The sequence below is a fragment of the Platichthys flesus genome, chromosome 13, assembly GCF_949316205.1.
Source record: "Platichthys flesus chromosome 13, fPlaFle2.1, whole genome shotgun sequence".
Lineage (NCBI taxonomy): Eukaryota > Metazoa > Chordata > Actinopteri > Pleuronectiformes > Pleuronectidae > Platichthys > Platichthys flesus.
Genome location: NC_084957.1, coordinates 15,419,576 through 15,439,704, shown reverse-complemented (window position 1 = coordinate 15,439,704; position 20,129 = coordinate 15,419,576). Strand labels below are relative to the sequence as shown.

General features: G+C 43.3%; 2 protein-coding genes across 5 annotated transcripts; one reads left to right on the top strand and one right to left on the bottom strand.

Annotated features, from left to right (window-relative positions):
- The first annotated feature begins 719 nt into the window (after window positions 1-719).
- On the top strand, window positions 720-12,355 carry me3 (malic enzyme 3, NADP(+)-dependent, mitochondrial). 2 transcript variants are annotated; one of them, XM_062402472.1, is made up of 15 exons: window positions 720-892; window positions 1,304-1,533; window positions 5,409-5,542; window positions 5,980-6,129; window positions 6,455-6,530; window positions 6,648-6,809; window positions 7,046-7,149; window positions 7,224-7,333; window positions 7,456-7,553; window positions 7,699-7,812; window positions 7,906-8,011; window positions 8,666-8,808; window positions 9,444-9,617; window positions 9,926-10,024; window positions 10,743-12,355. In XM_062402472.1, the coding sequence occupies exons 2-15, from the start codon at window positions 1,309-1,311 to the stop codon at window positions 10,902-10,904; spliced, it is 1,857 nt and encodes a 618-aa protein (XP_062258456.1). In that variant the 5' UTR covers window positions 720-892; window positions 1,304-1,308; the 3' UTR covers window positions 10,905-12,355. The 2 variants fall into 2 exon arrangements, with proteins under 2 accessions (XP_062258456.1, XP_062258457.1); XM_062402473.1 differs by lacking the exons at window positions 720-892; window positions 1,304-1,533 and adding an exon at window positions 2,363-3,443.
- Window positions 12,356-12,791: 436 nt separating this feature from the next.
- On the bottom strand, window positions 12,792-20,111 carry nxpe3 (neurexophilin and PC-esterase domain family, member 3). 3 transcript variants are annotated; one of them, XM_062402469.1, is made up of 7 exons: window positions 19,986-20,111; window positions 19,725-19,860; window positions 17,749-17,951; window positions 16,181-16,950; window positions 15,593-15,663; window positions 15,258-15,479; window positions 12,792-15,169 (listed from the first exon to the last, which is right to left on the bottom strand). In XM_062402469.1, exons 3-7 carry the CDS (start codon window positions 17,839-17,841, stop codon window positions 14,613-14,615), a joined length of 1,713 nt encoding a protein of 570 aa, XP_062258453.1. In that variant the 5' UTR covers window positions 17,842-17,951; window positions 19,725-19,860; window positions 19,986-20,111; the 3' UTR covers window positions 12,792-14,612. The 3 variants fall into 3 exon arrangements, with proteins under 3 accessions (XP_062258453.1, XP_062258454.1, XP_062258455.1); XM_062402470.1 differs by having other exon boundaries at window positions 19,725-19,833; window positions 19,986-20,090; XM_062402471.1 differs by having other exon boundaries at window positions 19,744-20,090.
- Between the last annotated feature and the right edge of the window lie 18 nt (window positions 20,112-20,129).

The following is a 20,129-nucleotide window of genomic DNA, read 5'->3' as shown; positions in this document are numbered from 1 at the left end:
GCATTGGTTCCTTCATGTTCTTTTTTACTTTATGTACTTGGACATTACATTTAATGTCTAACGGTCTTGACTGAATTTCCCCTTTAATTAAAAATTGGTTCTTAAAACCTGTAGCAAAAACTACTTGATGGATGACAACAATTTGGTAAAAAGATGGGGTATGGGTCAGTAAAATAAAAAACAAAGTTTCTCGTAGAAAGTTTTCATGTGAACGAACAGAGGTGTTGATTCACCTGTACTGCAGTAAATTATACTGACAGGTGTTTCTGATAATTTGTCTTGAGGGCACTAAACCAGTTTAACCTGAAAGTGTGTGACCATGTGTAGCCCAGCAGAGGGAGCCACACGATTTGTATTTGTCTTCTGCGTGCTGCAGAGATGTTTTTGTGAGAAATGACTCAGAATTCAAATTTCTGTCATTTTTTTTCCTGAGCTGTGGGTTTAACAAAACGGGATGAAGCCATGAAACTTGAACAAGGGCAAAGTTACACAATTGATTCCATGTTAATAAGGACAGAACATCAAATATGTAGGTATCCATGAATCCATTCTTTTGTTCCAGTGCTTCTAAAAACAAGATGATCCTAAATGGCTCATGGATATGATTCTGTTTAGAGTTGTTACAGATGTAAGTGTTTACAGTGAGGGAGCAGGGAGGCGGTGCTGGCTGCTCCTCCTCCATTTGATTGGCGGCTCCTCGGCTCTGGGAGGCCGGACTCTGGGCGGACTGACCCGCAAGCACTGACCGCGGCAAGTGAAAACTGTCAATGTCACAGGATCCTGGATCAGCTGCGCGTCTGTTCGATCCCCGCTCTAAAACCTCCACTGACCCACAGTAGCATCGCACCATCTCCTGAGGACTGAAGTCACAGCAGCTTCACGTCATCTTCAGGTAAAAGGAGCTGCTGGTTGTTAGCTTCCTGCTAGCCAGCTAGCATTTGCTGCGCAGTTTGTCCCGTGAAGAAAGAGCTAATTCTCTTCAAATCTGCGGGATGATAACAGGAGCTAGCTGCAGGATATCTGGGTGAAAACAGGGAACACGTTGGCTGGAGGTTTAATCTCCACAGCTCAATACTTTCTACCTTATTACGGTTTGTAATGTTTTCTTAGCGCTGAGATAAAGAAGTAATGTGAGCTGTTGTTTATCACTGTGGTGACTCAGCTTCTCCAAAGCTAGTGCACTTACAGCAGGTTGCTTACTGGAGTCATTATTGTCATTACTTTATATTTGTAACCGAGAGATGACTTTGTATTTCCACCACTCTCCGGTTCTGACCGTGGTTGTCTCCCTGGTTGTCTGCAGGCAGCATGAACTCTCTCCCAGGCAGAGCAGCGCTGTCTCTGTGCAGGCGCACGGCCGCGGGCGGGCTGAGGGTCCTCGCCGGATCCCCGGGTCACCCCGCTGGGAGCCTGCCGGCGGACAGAGCCTCTTTCCAGGCTGTGCGGGTCTGTCACTCCGGGAAGACCCGCAAGGGCAGCATCAGCACCAAGAAGCGAGGCTACGACATCACCAGAAACCCACACCTCAACAAGGTGAGCTGTCCATAATGGGTCTTCTACTTTCCCTCACGATCACAAGTGCCTGTATCCTTAAATACACATAACTACACCTCTGGTTCATGGAGCAAATATCTACACAATGACACATGGCAACGTTTCAACCACAACACCAGGTGAGGGCCAGGGTGTGAACTAGAAATCCTTCAATACCATTTTCCCTTTCCCATACCTGGGCTTTGTAAACTGAGCCAATCTGAGACCAGTGCATTTAAAACAGCTCACTGTGTATATAACGTATAGTACCAGCTGTATGCTCCTAACTCTTTGTGGAAGTGGTGATTGCCATCATTGTTGTATGATCTGGCTCAGGTTAAACCCTTTAAAAACAGACACATAAAGCGAATGAAATCCATAGAACTTCTTTTTTTATCTTGTGTGACAGTCATAACTGAAAAACAAAACTACGCAACAAGAAGACGATTGTTATACGTAAGGTCAAAACACTGTGCTGTGTGTGACAGCTGCACAGCTGATGAGATCTCTGTGTGCCAATATCAAGATTTTGCATTTTAGAGCATCAAATTGTAAACGACATTTACATGGAGCTTTTCTAGTCTTCACAACCTCTTGCAGCCGTTCCCAGTACAAATCACACACACCCTCATACAGAGCTTCTGCAGCCTATGAATTTTATTGAAAGTACAAAGTGCAATGTTCGACACTGATCCCCAAAGTGCCCCTGATAACCTGCTGTGTATTTCATAGATTAAACAATAATCTCACAGTCAATAAAACATTTATGACATTAAGTTTCCAGTGACATCGGATAATACCTGTCACAGTTTCTTAGAGCCCAAGTAGACACATCCTCATATGTGTAATACAATTTGATGCTCTAAAATGCAAAATCTTTTGCTAGTTGTGCAAATGTGTAGCAAAGAACAAGCAATGATCTTCTCTGTGTCGGGAAGCTGTGTTGCCACTACAGTCACATGACTGTTTCAACAGAAAACATGAAGTCCTACATACCATATGCTATGTTTGCTGAACAAATGCAAACAGAGAATACCATATATAGCAAGTAAATACCACATTTATGCAGCGCTGGAGTAGCACATTAGTGTCAAAGCTGCTATCTAAAGTGAGGTGGTCAAGTTGGCAGAGGTATGAATGTTCTGAATGGTTCCTGCCTGTACAGTCGACCTTCTCTATCTCTGCTCTTTCCCAGTCTCAGTAAAATCATAACACCATAAATTCGATGTTAAGGAAAGGGTTTCGAAGGGGAAGTTATTTAAAGATGTGGGTGTGGTCAGTTCATGCAGCCTCCATTCCTACTTGCCCCTAATGTTTGGTTATGATACCCAAAGACGGAGACTTCAGATGCTTGTCGACCTAAGTGGAGGAATAAAGCCTTGGTGGGTTTAAAAGGGTCTGCTGATAATCTGCTACAATCCTATCTGTCAAAAAGAACTTTCTCTGGTGTGGTTGGAAACTCTCCAGTTTCCCCTTTCTTTGTCATGGGGTTCCTCAAGGGTCAATCCTTAGTGTAGACTTGGTTTGAATTAACAACTAAATTCTCTTGAACAGGAATCTTAACCTTTTCCATCATTTATATTCTCTGTTATAACGGTAAAACATTTGCAGTCACATTATGGAAAGAGTAGTTTTCAATGTTAAAGAGGAAAAGACTGCTCTTTTCCTCTGGCACATTTCTGGCACAAGATAAGATTGTGCCAGAAATAAAGAAAAACATCCAACAAGTGACTCAAAACCTTACAACGGGGAAATAACTTTCTTCTTTTTCGCTGCCTTGCTGTTCTATGAGGACACCAGCACAGATAAAGAAGCTTCAGCTGAGTTTATAGCTTTGATTGAGGACATGGGACGCAGTTTCTTCCCCGGCTGATGCCCAGTCAGCACTTGTATTGTACGCTGACTCACAGGTTAGTTCGGTGCAAGCAGTAAGGAAGTGGAGCTTAACTTGTATTGTTTTTTTTACATTTTTTAAAGTTTTTTTATACCATGTGGGTGATTTGCTCTGTTTTACACATACACTTATTCCACATATTTTGACATGTGTACTATCTTTTTATGGACAAAGGGTAATATACATTTTTACAACCACAGCTCTTCGGTGGCTTCTCTAAAACCCAATATAATTATAAAAATGTACATCCTCCCCTACTGTATTCTGGCTTAAAGTTTTATGTTGTCCTTTGATATTATAACACCACAGTACAGAACTTCACAATGTGGTTTGAATTGGAGTCGTATGTGTGTGTGTTGGCTGGTGTCACTACAGCTGCTGGTCAGGAGTGTCACCTTAATGAGTTTACTTTAGAGCCTCTTTACCTGCTCACTCTAATAGGTTTATCTTAACTCTGTTAATCTGTGACTTTTCCTTGGCCACGTTCACACTGATGTGGTTCATGGATGGATTACTGAGCAGCCCTACTGAGCACAGGCCCCAGGGCACAGCCAGACATGGAGTGAACAAATACATTGCAAATACAAAACTAAAAAGACACAAAACAACGACAAATAACTATAAAGTGATGCAAAAGAAACACTGAATTCATCACCTGTGCATCAGTGCTTTCAGTCCATATGTATTGCTGTAGTGTTGGATGTGTGGGGGGAGCTTTTACATGTCTTTGCCGTGGGGCCCATATTTCTATATTCCACTAATAATGTGGACGAACAGCATTTGTTTTAGAGCCTGAGCCTTTTTGTCGGTTGGCTGATTTAAAACTGGCCGATATGAGCCTTTCACAAACTGGTCTGATAGTATTTGCGGATTTATAGTTTTTAAAATAGAGCTCATCGTAAACTCATGAGGGTATAATAACAACATCTTAGGAATCATTAACAATTTTTTTAATATATATATTGGCTGTCATCAGTATCAGAAATGTTTCCTCCTTAATATCAACATGAGCCCCTAGAAATCCATATCGATCGGCCTCTGATTTGTCGATACTGGTTGCATGTGAAAAGTTCCATGCCCACCGATGGTAATAGTTTTTTTAAATTGTACTCCAAATTAACTTTCTCTCTGTGGCTCTCACTCTCTCTGCTCCTATCTCTCTGCCTGTCTCTCTCCCGCTCTCATGTTTGGTATTTAAGGCATCGGTATAACGGTATCTCGGTAGTATCTCCTTAACTGACCTTGCAGACAGAGCTTATGTTGGGCAGCTACAGTGAAAGCTGCTACACAACTTAAAGCTCTGTAGTGTTGCTCAGCATAAAAATACTCCTCAATGGGGAAGCAGGCAGCTTGTGGGCAACTGTAGAGGTATCGATTGTAAACTGTGGGTTTAATTAGAAACCAAATATCCAATAGTGTGTCACATTTCACACCCAGCTCTACCAGCATGAACAATTTACTGGGACAAAAGTGTGTTCAGGTAATACCCACGGTAAAATAAACTGACCATAGAAAGTGAGTTCATTCCTCATGTAGGTCTGTGTTTCCTCTGGTGTGTGAGATTCAAGAGGAAATGGAAAGAGTGATGAATAAGGGAGGAGGAAAGTGGATCTGATTTGGGAGGGAGTGAGTTCAGGCTCTTACGCCATTGGACAGAATAAATAGATTAAACCTCTCACTCCACACAGCTCACCCGAGTAAATGCTCGGCCTCATGTTATTCACTGCTGAACAACGTAGGGCATTTCTACTGGGCCTTGTTTTGTTTTCATACAAACAATGAATCATTTATAATTTAGAAAAAAAGATGAAAAAGACCTCTGTATTTGGGGGCAAGAATGAGTCATGATTCACCGCACAGCGTGATGACTAACATGTGAGTCACTGGGGTCTGGATTGTGTGCTTTTTTTTAATTTAGTTTTGTGAAAACTCCTCCCTGAGATCAAAGTGTTGTATAACCGATCTTTCTTCCACCCTGCAGGGCATGGCGTTCACCCTGGAAGAGCGCCTCCAACTGGGAATCCACGGCCTGCTGCCCCCTTGCTTCCTCTCCCAGGACGTGCAGGTCCTGCGGGTCATGAAGAGCTATGAGACGCGCTCCAACCCTCTGGACAAGTGAGGGAACAAACTCGGACACCATTGCTGAAGTGCAGACCAAGATTTGTCAGGCTGCAGCTGCAGATGTTAAATGAGCTTATAGTTATCGGGGCTGTCCCACTTGTTTGGTTAAATCTCCTTTAGCATGTCACATCTGGTGCCGGGTCACTGTCGACAGTTGTCTTCTTCTTTCATCTCGTGATTAAAAGTGTATCCACTGCACCACAAGGGCTTATAAAGAGGCCAACAGGGTTCTAGTAGTTTAAACACTCAATATGTTCTAGTAGTCAGGTATTTTCGATTAAAATCATGGACCATGATGCAAATTTCCAAACCATAAATCATGATTTATTTCTCTCTCTCTCTCTCTCTCTCTCTCTCTCTCTCTCTCTCTCTTTCTCTCTCTCTCTCTCTCTCTCTCTCTCTCTCTCTCTCTCTCTCTCTCCACATCTCAGGTACATCCTGTTGATGACGCTACAGGACAGAAACGAGAAGCTGTTCTACCGTTTGTTGACCTCTTACATCGAGGAGTTCATGCCCATCGTGTACACGCCCACCGTCGGTCTGGCATGTCAGCAGTACGGACTTGCCTTCAGGAGACCACGGTGAGGGTTTACAGAGGAGTGTGACTCACACTGGGGTCTGTCTCTTACTCTCAGGAAGTATTATCTCTACATGAACAGCGCATTTTTGTTTTCCTGACATTTCTGCAGTTTTCAGATCTAGAACCAAACTATTATTGGGGTTACAAAAAGTATTAACATGTTTTAATGTCAGTCACTTTAGGCTCCACACAAAGGATGATGAAATTACTTTTAATTAATAAAGTCAATGTCATCAGATCTCCATCATCAAATCAATCATACATTTTTTATCTTGGCTGTACCACGCCACCAATAGTAATATCTTATCTTTCCTACTTGTTTGCAGAGGACTCTTCATCACCATCCACGACAGAGGACACATTGCCTCCATGCTCAACTCCTGGCCAGAAGAAGACATAAAGGTATGACGCTCTCTCTACACACATCCGCACACACATACACAGACACACACACAAACACACACACACAAACACACAATGCCTCATTATGTGCCTCATATGTGTTTTGTCCGTGTGCAGGCCATCGTAGTGACAGATGGGGAGCGTATCCTCGGGCTTGGTGACCTTGGAAGCTACGGGATGGGGATTCCTGTCGGGAAACTGGCGCTCTACACGGCGTGTGGGGGTGTTCGGCCGCATCATTGTCTCCCGGTCCTGCTGGACGTCGGCACTGACAACCAGGCGAGTATTAGCTGAGCTGAAGGAAGGCAGGAAGCAGGGTTTATGAGCTGGTGAAGTGCTTCCTATCTGCTTCTTATCAGTCGTCCCAGATTACATATCAGACTTGCTTAGAGAGTCACTGAGGTGACTTGTGTAATCCTCTACTGAATCAAAGCCATCATCAACTTCGAATCCTGAGAGTAATGTCAAGTTGTCTCTTAATGATTCACTGATTAACTGAAGTGTTTCTGGCGCAGACGCTGCTCGATGACCCACTGTACATCGGACTGAGGCACAAGAGAATCAGAGGAAAGGAATATGACGACCTGGTGGATGAGTTCATGCAGGCGGTGACAGACAAGTGAGGGGAAACATTAGTGAGCAGGAGGCGATCAGGTGATCGTGTTGTCTGACCAGCTCTCTGTCGCTCTGCAGGTACGGGATGGACTGTCTCATTCAGTTTGAGGATTTCGCCAACAGCAACGCCTTTCGCATCCTCAACAAATACAGGCATCGCTACTGCACCTTCAATGACGACATCCAAGGTTTCAGCCTGTTTACTACTAGATCAAGAGCCCAAAATATATTAAATAACAGTCTTATGTTTCAGTGTTCAGTTCAATCCTCTTACAAAAGTGTTTCAGTGAAAATGTTTTTTTTCTTTCAGGCACGGCGTCCGTAGCTGTTGCCGGGGTCTTAGCTGCTCTGAAGATCACCAAGAACAAACTGTTAGACCACACCTTTGTTTTCCAAGGAGCAGGCGAGGTGAGAAGACACGTTGGGCTGATTTTTATCACTCAAAATATAAATAACTGCAGTTAATCCCAGGGAGATCAAAATGAGACTGATATTCAAAGCTAGAGACTGTGAGGCAGATGGAGAGTTGCCCAACCCTGTTTTCTTGTACCAGGCGGCTCTAGGAATCGCTAACCTGCTAATCATGGCCATGGCCAAAGAGGGGGTATCCAGAGAGGAAGCTGCCAAGAGGATCTGGATGGTCGACTCCAAAGGTCTCATTGTGAAGGTTTGTGTGTTCCTCGCCTCTTACGTCCTCTCAGATGTCCCCTGCTTATAAATAACAGAGTTTTATAAAAGACACAATTTTAAAAATTCTTAGGGAAGAGGCCATATAAACCACGAGAAGGAGGAGTTTGCCCACGACCACCCGCACCTGAAGACCCTGGAGGAGGTCGTGGAAACCATCAAACCCACTGCCATCATAGGTGAGTTCAACTGGTAGATTTCTGCTGTGAAGCTGTGGGGTGTCATCAAGACACTGTCGCACTAAACATCCTGAAACATCCCTCAGTAGAACTTTGTTGTATTTAATACATGAAGCCACTTTATAACCCACATTGTCTCTTTCACCCATTTATTTGATCAGTGGAAAAACAGAGAAACCTGTTAAAGGTGAATTTCTTTTCTCTACAGTTTATTCACCACAGTAACAACTTTGTAATTAGCTATAAATCGACTAACTCATGCTGTTTATTTAATCTGATCCTTCAAAGTTTTACAAGGAATAAATGTTAATTCTGGACCTCAAATTCGTACACTGCATGTATGATGAAGTGGAAGCTCTTTTCAGTTTCCTAATCAAATCTGCGATAACGTGACCATAATGGTTTCTACTTCAAATCCACAGTTTTTTAATGTTTAATGACGATATTATTTTGGAAACAAAGAGGGAGAGAAAACGGTTTCAGCTTAAAACTACAAGGTAATTTTATGATTTATGTAAGTCTAATTTAACCAGATGCAGTGATTGCACTCATGAATCCTACAAAATAAACCGTTACTCACATGCTCTCATTAATTGAAGTCTTTTCTGTTGTAAAACTGACTGTGGACTCTCCCTCTGTGTCCCGAACATGAAGGCGTGGCTGCTATCGGAGGAGCGTTTACTGAGAAGATCATCAAAAACATGGCGTCCTTCAATGAGAGGCCCATCATCTTCGCCCTGAGTAACCCCACCAGCAAGGCGGAGTGCACAGCGGAGCAGTGCTACACGCTCACAGAGGTGAGAGGTGCGCAGCCTCCCTGAAGGCTGGCTCATTCAGCCGATCGTAGACCCAAAAGTCAGCATAGAACACAAACATCATTACATCTGCTAGGAGGTCATGTTCTCATGGTTGTTTGTTAGTTAGTTACTGTATTAAGCAGTGTTACATAAAAGCAGGTCAACCAATTCCCTTTACATTTTGTGGAGGGGTGTGGCAGGACCCACCCCTCCACAAGAACAGATAAAAATCAATCTGTCTTTAACACAGCGAGAGGCATTGGCCCTGGCAGGGCACTTTCTAGCTATCGATCGTCTTTGTTGCCCAGAAATATTGTGTGTATCTCCGGGGCCTGTTCCAGTATATCAGGAAATTTGACACCAAAGTGACCAGGAATTTTTAGACTTTGTAAGATTTCCCAAATGAGAATATTTGGAAAGTGATCTTTCCTTTTTAGAAATCATATACACATGGCTTTCCAGTAAATTCATACAACATCTTTTATTGTCGGGTTGTATAGATATTAATACCCCGTCAATCTTCCCTTTTTATATATTGCCATCTACATCCTAACACACTTGTGCGTCACTGTCCTCTGCTGTCACAGAATACCTCCATCATCCCTCTCTTTTTTCCCCTTCTTCTCTGTTATCAGGGTCGCGGCATCTTCGCCAGTGGAAGTCCGTTTGACAAGGTGACGCTGGCTGATGGACGCACCTTCTACCCCGGGCAGGGAAACAACGCATACGTCTTTCCTGGAGTGGCTTTGGGTGTTATAGCCTGCAGGGTGCGCCACATATCTGACGACATCTTCCTCACCACAGCAGAGGTACGTTCCTCTTACTGACTATAGACCTAATAGAAAGATGGATGAGATGACGGCTCCCTAGCTCCCAAAATCATCTTGATTGGCTCCTGGCTGCATAAACCCTTTCTCCTCCAGGTTAGTGGATGGGAAATGGACCAATCTGAGAAAAAAAAAGGCATTTTAGTTCATTCTTATCACATTAATGTTTGTTCAAGTGTTCATTTGTCCAACAAGTTCGGTTTTATTTACTTATTTGATGCTCTAAAAACGAAATGTTGTGTTGGACACCTGAGACTGACGTGTGGAACTTTATTGATTGTGACTCTCAGGCGATAGCTGACATGGTAACAGAGGAGCACCTGGCTGAGGGACGACTTTATCCTCCTCTGAGCACCATCAGAGAGGTGTCCTTCAAGATAGCAGTTAAGGTAGGTGTCCTCTACATAATGACAGTCCTACATAAAAAGATAATGGTGATTATGGTGGCGTGCTCAGATGTTATGGAACGACGAGCTAAAAACAAATGTGTTAAATATTTCCAGATCTTTTGGGGAAGAAAAATTCAAATGAGGACATTTTCGATATTTAAAATGTTTTTATTTAAAGTGTCTATTTCATTAAACATGTTCTCACAGCTCACCAATAAAACCATCATATCAACTGAATGTAGTAAAATATCATTCATGTTTAAAATAAAACAATACTTCAACTGGGTTTCTGAATGATCTGAATTGTAGGCCTTTAGAAGTTTTAAATATTATATAATAGGTCTTTATATGTTTTAAAGTAAGTCTTAATTATAGTAATGTTCATCGAATTTAACTACTTTTGCACTTTAACATGAGTTTCCTTTTTAAGAGAAATGTTTTAGTTATAGTCAAACTTGAAAATATGTAAAGTGAGAACTCAGAATTATCTCAGTATTCAGGAATCCTGGAATATTCCTTAATATTCCTTCATGTCTGCGTTCTTGACAAAGGTCTTAAATTTCATTCATCATGGTCTTAAACAACTAATCTTTACTTTACAAACCCTGTGTAAAGTGACATTGAAGAGTCAAATAGCCACTTGAATGACTGACTGACTTAATCCTTAATATCTGAGCAATCACTCACACATATGCCTTTATGTGTCCCCCTCCGCCAGGTTGTCAACCATGCGTACAAACACAACATTGCCTCGTTGTACCCCGAGCCTAAAGACAAGGAGGCGTTTGTGCTGTCTCACATCTACAGTCCTGATTACGACTCCTTCACTCTGGACACGTACGGCTGGCCACAGGAGGCCATGAAGGTCCAGGACGTGTGATCAGCTGGTGTCTACACTCAATACTCTGCCCTGGCATCACGCCCAATTTCTGCATTGCCTCCATAAATACATACTTAGCCAATGATATTTTTCTTATTATGGTTTGTTTAAAAAAAAAAAAAAATTGTTTCCATAGCGCTCATTATCAACTTGCTGCCCATCAAACCCTGCTACATGCTGTATATATATCTTCTCTATGATGCCGGTGCGACCTGGTATCAAATTAGCATTTGTCCTGAGTGATCCGATGACAAGTGGTCGGCTCTAAGCACAAGCGTGAACGTTCCTTAATGTGTCATGAGATGTCATTCTTCTTTGCTGTGTGAATGCAAATCTGTCCTGGATCACATGAAGGGCCAGCAGCAGGTCAGCTGACGTCTCTGACCTGCTGCAGATTCACAATGAGTTAAACCCATTTTTGCGCCTCTCAGTGACCATGGTCTTTTGTTTGTGGCCCCAGCATCGACCTCGATCAGCACACAATGGCCGATGCTTCGATTAAATTGGTCGAATCTGTGGTCACAGTAGATCTGCAGCTCATTGTGTTCAGTCATTGCTCGCTCCCTCTGATTCATGTCGACACGCACCAACACACACACACACACACACACACACACACAAATCCTTTGGCCCCTCACTTATACAAATGACGCACATGTTTATTTTATTATAAGCGTGTTAGTAAGATCCAATCACAAGTGATCATTTTAATTTCCTGTGTGAACCGGGGATCTTCACGCTAACCTCAGGAGGGATGTTGATACCAGGTCTGAACGGACACCTTTGTGACTTATTTCCTCTGCTGTACTCGTTTTCTGAAAGTTGAAGATATAACTCTGTGATTGAAACTGCTCCTCCGTCACTAGATTCTCCAGCTGAGATGTTGTAATGCAATATTTAAACGCATGTGCAATGAATTATCTGTTTCTGACCCAAGCATCGGCGCTGGTGCACGGGAAACATTCTCGTCCCGACACAGACGATGAGAACTCGTTTTGACACTTGGTGAGAAAATAAATCAGACCAGCAGAAACTCTGGGGTCCTCTGACTGTGTGACCTCAGGTCATCACTGCTCCAGATTATGAGTGAAAGCCTCTGTGTCCCTGCTCATCCCTTCAGCTGCTTCCTCATATTTCACACTCCGGTCAGTGTGTTAACTTGCACACACTGAAAAACACTCCAGCTTCATCCTGTTCTTCTGCTCAGAGGAAGGTTTCCCCTCGACTGAGTGCGACCGTCAGGATGTCTCTTTTGCGGTAGTGTGTTTTCCTCCAGTTTTGTACGGAGCTCTGCCTGTTGTGTTTTTGCCAAAGTAACAGATGAGATGTATCTTATCTTATTTTACTCTCAGAGAATATGATGCTCAGAGCGCTTTAGTACTGCGAGACAAGCTTGATGTTTTTTAAAGAGAAATTAAACTTTTTAAATAAAATTGTGGTGACAATATGAATGATTTGTTGAATTTTTATCCCCTTTCAGTGCTTTCTTTGACACAGTTTCACAGAACTCCAAAAACTCAATACTTGAGAAGTTGATTTGGAAGGCTATGTTTTCGCCTCATCCATTCGTTTGCTTGCAGGATTACAGGAGTCTGTGCAAGTTGGTGCAGCTAGATTGAATTTGAAGGGTCTGTTCGGCCTTGGCAGAGGTAAACGCTCCACTGAGATACATCCTGGTTTAATTTGGTTACTTTTTAGCCTCGTTTTAGCTGGATACACTGGATTCATATATTTTTTTATTTCATTTGAAAAACAATGGTTTTTATCATTATTCAACAGGTCATTTCGCACCGTTTCCACTGATTTTAAACCACCTTTTTAAATATAAGAAATTTCTGCAATCATTCACTTTCTCTATACTTGCACAAAAAAATCAAACACATTCAGTAGGTTTTTGCATGTCTCTTTTAATATCAGCTGCAATCTGATTTCGTTGAAATCCTCCAACATTTCCAACAGTTACACAAAGGAACATTGATGAGAGCTCGTCCACCACAGCTCTGACCTGTCAGTTTTATGAACAAAACATTTTATTTGATTAGAAACTTAGTGCTGACTCAGCAACATGATGGCATAAAATGAATGGGCTATAAAATGTGAGTTAGAGGTTATGTACAACATAATCTTTGATTTCAAATACAGAGCGGAAAATTAAGACAAAAAAAAAATCAAATACACAATAATTTCATGTCTTTACCTCATACCAGGATAACAATGAACTGATGGTTATAATTAAAGGTTGATATAAAACATAAACAATGCTTCATTGCTGCTCCATCTATAACCCAAAGTTTGCGCTCATGGCTACATTTGTTGATCTTTTTAATGATATATGAAAAACAAAACAAGAAATACATGATAACTATTAAAAACAAAAAAATAAAAACTTTGATCGATTCAGGGACGGAATTAGATATAAAATAGGCACAATATCTCTTTGTATCACAAAGATCAGAAAACTCTCAATAAGCAACCTCCACTCTCTTCTCACCCCTTCACTGATGTCATATGATGAACATTAGAGCCCGATATGTGATCCTTTCACAGACATCTGTGTCATTGTTTATATTCGCTAATGTAAAAACTTCATTGATTCAACAAATCACTAATATATGTTTACATTCAATAGATATTTGGTTGTTTTTAGGCTGTGATTAGGTTAAACCGTAAAATATCAAACCTCAATAAAAAATGAAGTGAATTTTTTGTCTTTATATATAGCGACCGATATTTTAGCATCACTTTTTTTCTCTCCATCATCCCCAAAACTCCATATTGGTCGGGCTCTAATGAACATGTGACACTATTTGATATAGTTGTATAATCCTCAAATGTCCATAAAGAACATCCCAAACACAAAACTGAATAGGAAAGTTAAATATGAATAAAAAGGAGTCATTGCGTCAAGGTCAAGCCTGGGATGGACGGACATGCCTGCTTTTGATTTGATGATTTTGACCTCAGTAAAAGTTGTTGTCTGAAAGGCAAAGAGGCAGATTTGTGAGTCAGAGACGTCTTCGGGTAAAAGTCGACTGGAACTATCACAGTTAAATCTTTGAAATAAAGAGGATTAAGAAATTATAGATAAGAAAACATATAGATAAAGAAAATCATAGAAGCCAACACTGCAGCTGCCACAGGTGCAGGTGCAGTGTTGGCTACTATGATTTACAGGGCAATGATATACAAGATACAATACAGTAAACATGTGGTAGTATGTGGTTCACATTATAAATCATTCTCAGTGCACATGGACTCACAGTTTACACATGTAAACAAATAGATACAATAGTGGACGTGTTGTGACGTGGCTCGGATCGGAGTACCATTCTTTAACACTGAACAGTCTGAGAGAAAAAAAACTGATACGAAATGTCAATGAGATTTTAACTGTGGCAAAAATGAATGACCCAAAGCTCACACTGTGATTCTGAAAGAAGGACAGCTGATACGGGCCAGTTAGGTAAAAGAAACGCAAACACTCAAAATACCTCGGCACATGTCACCGAGGTCTTTGGCATTCCTGGTTGTGATGAAATGTAACAGGCAAGATCATCTGGTCTTTCAGCAGGGGAAAGACCAGATGATCTGCGCTTTCCCCTGGGTTAGCTCTGGTCTTTCCCCTGGGTTTGCTCTAGGGAAATAAAAGATCTAAAGAACATATCTGTGGATTCACAAGGTTTCCTCCAAGTCACTGTCCTGCTCCTGTTAGCTCTTCTTCTCCTCTGGGCAAACGTAAGACAGCAGCATGTCTATCATGTTCTTGACGATGGCTGGTGGCGGATGGAGGGCGTGGGGGAGGGGGTGCGCTACAGTCATTTGCCAGGCGTCCACCAGCAGGACGCTCATTCCCTTGAACATGGCCCTGAGCACCTCGTCCAGCTGCAGGGAGTACCAGTCGCTGTTGTACAGGCTCACCTCCTGGTCCAGGGCCTGGAGGTTGGCCGAGCGGATCACCACGAGCGTCCCCGGCGCCCGGTCCAGAAGTCGCACCAGAGCCAGCCGAATGTGGCGCAGCCGTCGTATGTACACCTCCACGGGGAAGGTGCTGAAATGGGCCCAGATGCTGAGGACCACGACGGTGTTGGGACCCCCCGAGAGGCCGTCCAGCTCGTTGGAGATGTACCTCAACTCGCTGGACATGACGGTGGAGAAGCGGATGGGCGGGCCGTGGCAGCGGTATTTCAAGAGGATGTTGTGCGCGTTGTCCACCGCCATGAAAGGCCCGACGTTTTTAGGACTGTTCAGGTTGAACTCCTTCAACCCTGAGGAGAGAGGAACGCACAGAGGGTCAGGTGAGGGGGGGGGATACACAAGGACTGAAACAAATTTAAGAAAAAAAAAAAACCTCACCTGGGACGAAAGCAATGAGGTACTCAAACCACTGCCTGACGGTGGAGTCTCCGTACAGGTGGATCATCTTGTCCTTCAAACACCGAATGATGGCAGATGTATTATTGAACTGGCGCATTGTGGCGCCCCCTAATGGCCTCCATGACTCCTCGTAGTAATACCCCGATGGCGCGAGCATAATGGCGTCTGGCTTTGCACTGCTGCTCTCTGCCTCTACTTTATCTGACACAATTCAAGAAATGGTGCAGAGAACTGAATTAACCTGAGTAGATTCAATAAAAAAAAAAAACGTGCTCCAACTGAAATGTTAGTGTCAATCTGCAGGTGAACTGTACCTTTTCTTGATGGGAGCACAGTGACTCTGTCGGGTCCTGAAGGGTGTATGTGCACTTTGATGTTTACGCCACTAAAACACAAAAGAAGTAGTTCAATGTTAGAGATTGAGGCTAAAGAATAGCATTTTTGTTGCCGTCAACAAATCCTATTAGAAGACCCAAACAAACAATGTTAGAGCACAGTCACAAATGTGGTGAGGTGTAGCGAATATCGCCAGACAAAATTAACCAAAGTTACGTGACAGGGCATTTAGACCCTCCCTAAATATTTGAAGGGTTCCCAGGCTCTCTGACACTTAGCCCCAAACACCCGCCCACCTATAATCCTATAACAGCCTAGCTCTATAAATCAAACTGAAAATAGTCGCTAAAATGAAAACGTTCAGCTGGCGATTGACACACTCTCTAGAAGCAGGATGATCGATTTGGGATAAACTGGTGTGTTTTTAATTGTTTTTGGACAATGTTGGTCTGTCGCAAAGGGGATGGATTCGTTTTTGGTCTTTTCATGGGATCTGTTCAAAGTAAGAAAAACTCCCAATATAACCAGTCTCATCCTTTCAATATTTTCTCCCATCAGTGACAGACCTCTGGAAGAGCAGTGCCTCCTTGTTGCTGATGAGGTGTTTCAGGTAGCCTCCTTTGGCGTGGTTGACTCTGGTGTCGCAGCTGAGTATCTTGGGCTTATAGCAGTACCATGGCTCCCCAGTGTAAAGGTCTGTGTAGTTGCAGAGAGGCTGCTGATCGGGCGGCAGGCACATGTTGCACACAGTCGTTTCAGACAGGAAGCCCAAGCGGAACAGGCTCTTAAAAAACACCCGGTCGGGGCGCTCTTCCCTGAGCCGCTGCAACACCGAGACCGCCTCGCTGGAGTGCACCAGCGTGACCTCGACCTGTGCAGATCCCACCCAGAGGAGCGGGAACAGAGCAGAGTAGAATCCATTCCTGTGGTCCAGCACTTTGCCTGCCACACCTGCGCCGAGCTCCGGAGAGTGCAGTCTGGCCAAAATGAAATCGCCGCCATAGCGCTTGGGACGGCCGTGGAAGTCGTGCATCTGGACAAGGACCTCCAGCTGGTCGCCCACGTGCCACTCCCTGCCCCCTTTGGTGGGCAGGATGGCGAACAGGCTGTGCAAAGGGTCGCTCGTCAGGCGCAAGGCCGTCTGTGCGGAGCGAGTGAGGGGCCCGGGCCAGGCGATGGAGTCCAGCAGGTAGCGCTCTTCCAGCTCATCTTCGGGGGAGGGTTTCTGGCCCAGCTGAGCACAAAAGGTGTGGTTGTGATAGAAAGTGGGGAGGAAGGACGACTGGATCCTGCTCTGCAGCTGGTAGAGCGCTGAGATCGTGTGACAGTTCCAGTTCTATAGAGAGGAAGAGAAGAGTGGTGACTTGTAGAAGCATGAAAAATAAAGGTTAAGGGACGCTGGAGAAGATGAAACAATCAACCATGAGACTGGCAGATTCAAATGCATTAAATACAGAGGCACATTACAGTATGTGTGTAAATGAATGTAATACAGATTGGAGCAAGCCGACAGAAGCCTTGACATTCAAGCTTTTTTCAGACAGGAACTTTCTTTCACATGAAAATGCAGAAGAAGAATGTCCGGGTCATAAAGTTCAACACAACGGGACCATTTCTGGAGCGTCAGGCGCCTGGGTAGAGCATGCTGCAGGCAGGACATTCCGCTCAATGTTTTTGTTTACAGCACATCAACCCCAGTGTAAACGTCACAGGCTCTGGGATCATGTCGTCTTTCTAAGTTGACATCTTCTGCGACATCCTTTACGTGTATCGCTTCTTTTTTTTCCTCCTGAGATATTTGTGTTTTCACAGTTTTGCGTCTGTCACATGTTAGAAACGTCATCGATCGCCCACTCGCTAGCTGTAAATTGTCCAGACACTTTTTCTGCTGCAGTCTAACGTGGGCTCATTCGGACGATTTCAGGAGATATTACCCGTCTGGCGTGATAATTTAAGGGTAATGTTTCGAGCAATTTACTTGGAAATTAGCTTTCTCACGTACAGCCCCTCCGGAAAATGTCTAGAGTTCAGTGAAATAAAAAGATAGATTTTTGAGATGGGTCCTGTTACTTCTTATGCTACCCTATATTATCCAACAGCTAGAACAAAACACTAATCCATCCTCCTTCCTCACCTCCACAGTGTGGATGTTGCGGAGCAGCAAGAGGAGTCCAAACAGAGCGAGGAAGAGGAAGATGAGGGCGTATTTGGATAGATTCCGGCACATGGTGATCTGCCTCTGTCTCCCAGAATCAGGCCCCGCGTCTCTCTCTGCTGTCACCACAGCGATGATGGCATCACTCCGTCCTCGTATGTAAGGATCATGTGATCATGAGACTGAAGACAAAGGCAATTATTATGTTTTAGATTTTTCAAAGATGTTGTCTCTGCTGGTTAGATGATTCAAAAATAGTTAAAAATAAAAAAGTATTTTAGAAGATTCTTTTTTTCAATTTTAAAAATCATATTGGGCCGGACACAGAAACCAGTCACTAGATACACCATGTACAGCTGTATAAATTGTTTAGTTATTATAATGTTAATAATTTTACTCAAGTTTTTTTGTATTATAATTCCCCAATATTTGAAAAATAAATACATTTTAAGTCATAACAATCCAAGCTCAAGCTCCAGTTATAGATATTTAGAGTTTTTTTAAGTTGTATCATATGGTCTTTATAATTTCTCTAAAATTTCTGTTCAGATCAGTTACACTAAGATAACAATTGCCCATCTAAACAAAATAACCTGGACCTTGAGCTGAGATTTGTCAAACTTGCCAATGTCAAAACCGAACGTGGCTGCTTGCATCTCTGGGACCAATGGTTCTGGAGAATGAACCACAAAACAAAAAACACTCTTCTTTCACTTCCTCCTCTTCTCCCTCCCTCCTTTCCCCACACATCCACTCTTCTCTACTTGTTTCCTTTGTTAATAGCAGAAATGTAACCTTTTGCTGACATAGTGAACTGAAATAGTGTTCTGTGTTTCGGTTGTAGGAACTTTTGTTTCTTACTATTAAGTGCTCTGTAAGAACTGTAGACAATACAGACACCTGCTAAAGAGAGATTATTATTTCTACTGAGGAAGTTGACATCAGTATCCTGCAGGACTTGCCTATGCATTCCATAGACAAATAAATAAAGTACAACTTGTTTAGATATATGGAAGGTACTTTTAGAGAAGGCCTGGCATGGTGGATTAGTGGTTAGCGGTGTCACCTTACAGCAGGAAGTTTTCGATTGAACCTGACAGCTGGCCGGGGCCTTTCTTTGTGGAGTTGACATGTCCTCTCTGTATCTTTAACCCACCCTTCACAGGACAAGTTATGGAAAATGGAAGGACACACTCTTAACAACGGCCGGTAAACTCTGACTCGTGCCCACTCACAGGGGCTACTAAGCGGCTACTCTCTGCCCAGTGTATCCCATCCACATTTTGCAATAGTGATCTGTTGTGCCCAGAAAACATGGCCGGGTTCAAAGGGCACCTGATCCAGCAAAACCATTACATATGCAGAGAAAAATGACCAAAAGCAATAAAGTCTATGAAAAGAAGACACCAAGAGACGCAAAACATCCACAAAGGATTAACTTTTAACATAAAGTGACTGGAAACCACCAAGAACAGATTCCAAACCAGTGTAGCTGAGCTCCTGCTCTTATAAGTAGGACAAGTGTCAAGACCCAGGGGGGGCGTTGTCTCATTAGCTGTCTATTCTGGTGCTCTACTAATGAACCCTGTACTTAAAATAAGCACCTATATTACATTACATTACATGTCATTTAGCTGACGCTTTTGTCCAAAGCGACTTACATTTTTAATACACTCAACATTTATGAGGGGCCATTTAGGGGTTCAGTATCTTGCCCCTATATGTACTCCGTTATTATGCACTTTAATCAGTGTATCCTGTGTGTGTGTGTGTGTGTGTGTGTGTGTGTGTGTGTGTGTGTGTGTGTGTGTTCTCTTTCACGATGCCCCACTGCAGATCCACAAAGTGATGTGAATTTAACTGAAAATACAATGTTCACAAATAACAAACTGGACCCAGTGGATTTGGGACATGTCTTCGAACAGCCAGCCCGGGATCACGATCAGTGTGTGTACCTGCTGTGTATGCACACACCTCCAGGACCGTTAGCGTCTGTTCTCATATTTCCTCCATCGCGAGTCGTCGTCCATCAACAAGCACCATCAGCCTCCATCACCTTAGCGGCTGCAGGAGCCACAGACAAAGAAGAAGCTGCTGGACAGTGATGATCGTTCAGAGATTCAGAAACGTCTCTGTTATCACCAACAGGGCTAACGTGTTGTTAGCTAAAAACAGCGGTGGAGCGGCCGTGACATGCTAACAAAAGTAACACTTACACATTTGGACGAGAGATCATCACCACGTCGGACCGTCAGCCGCCTGGGGGAGAGGGAGGTTGCGGTTAACGGCGCGGCCGGAAGAGAAGATGCAGCGGCGGGAAGAGCTGCTCGTCAGAGTCGGCGTCAGGTGAAGGAGGCAGA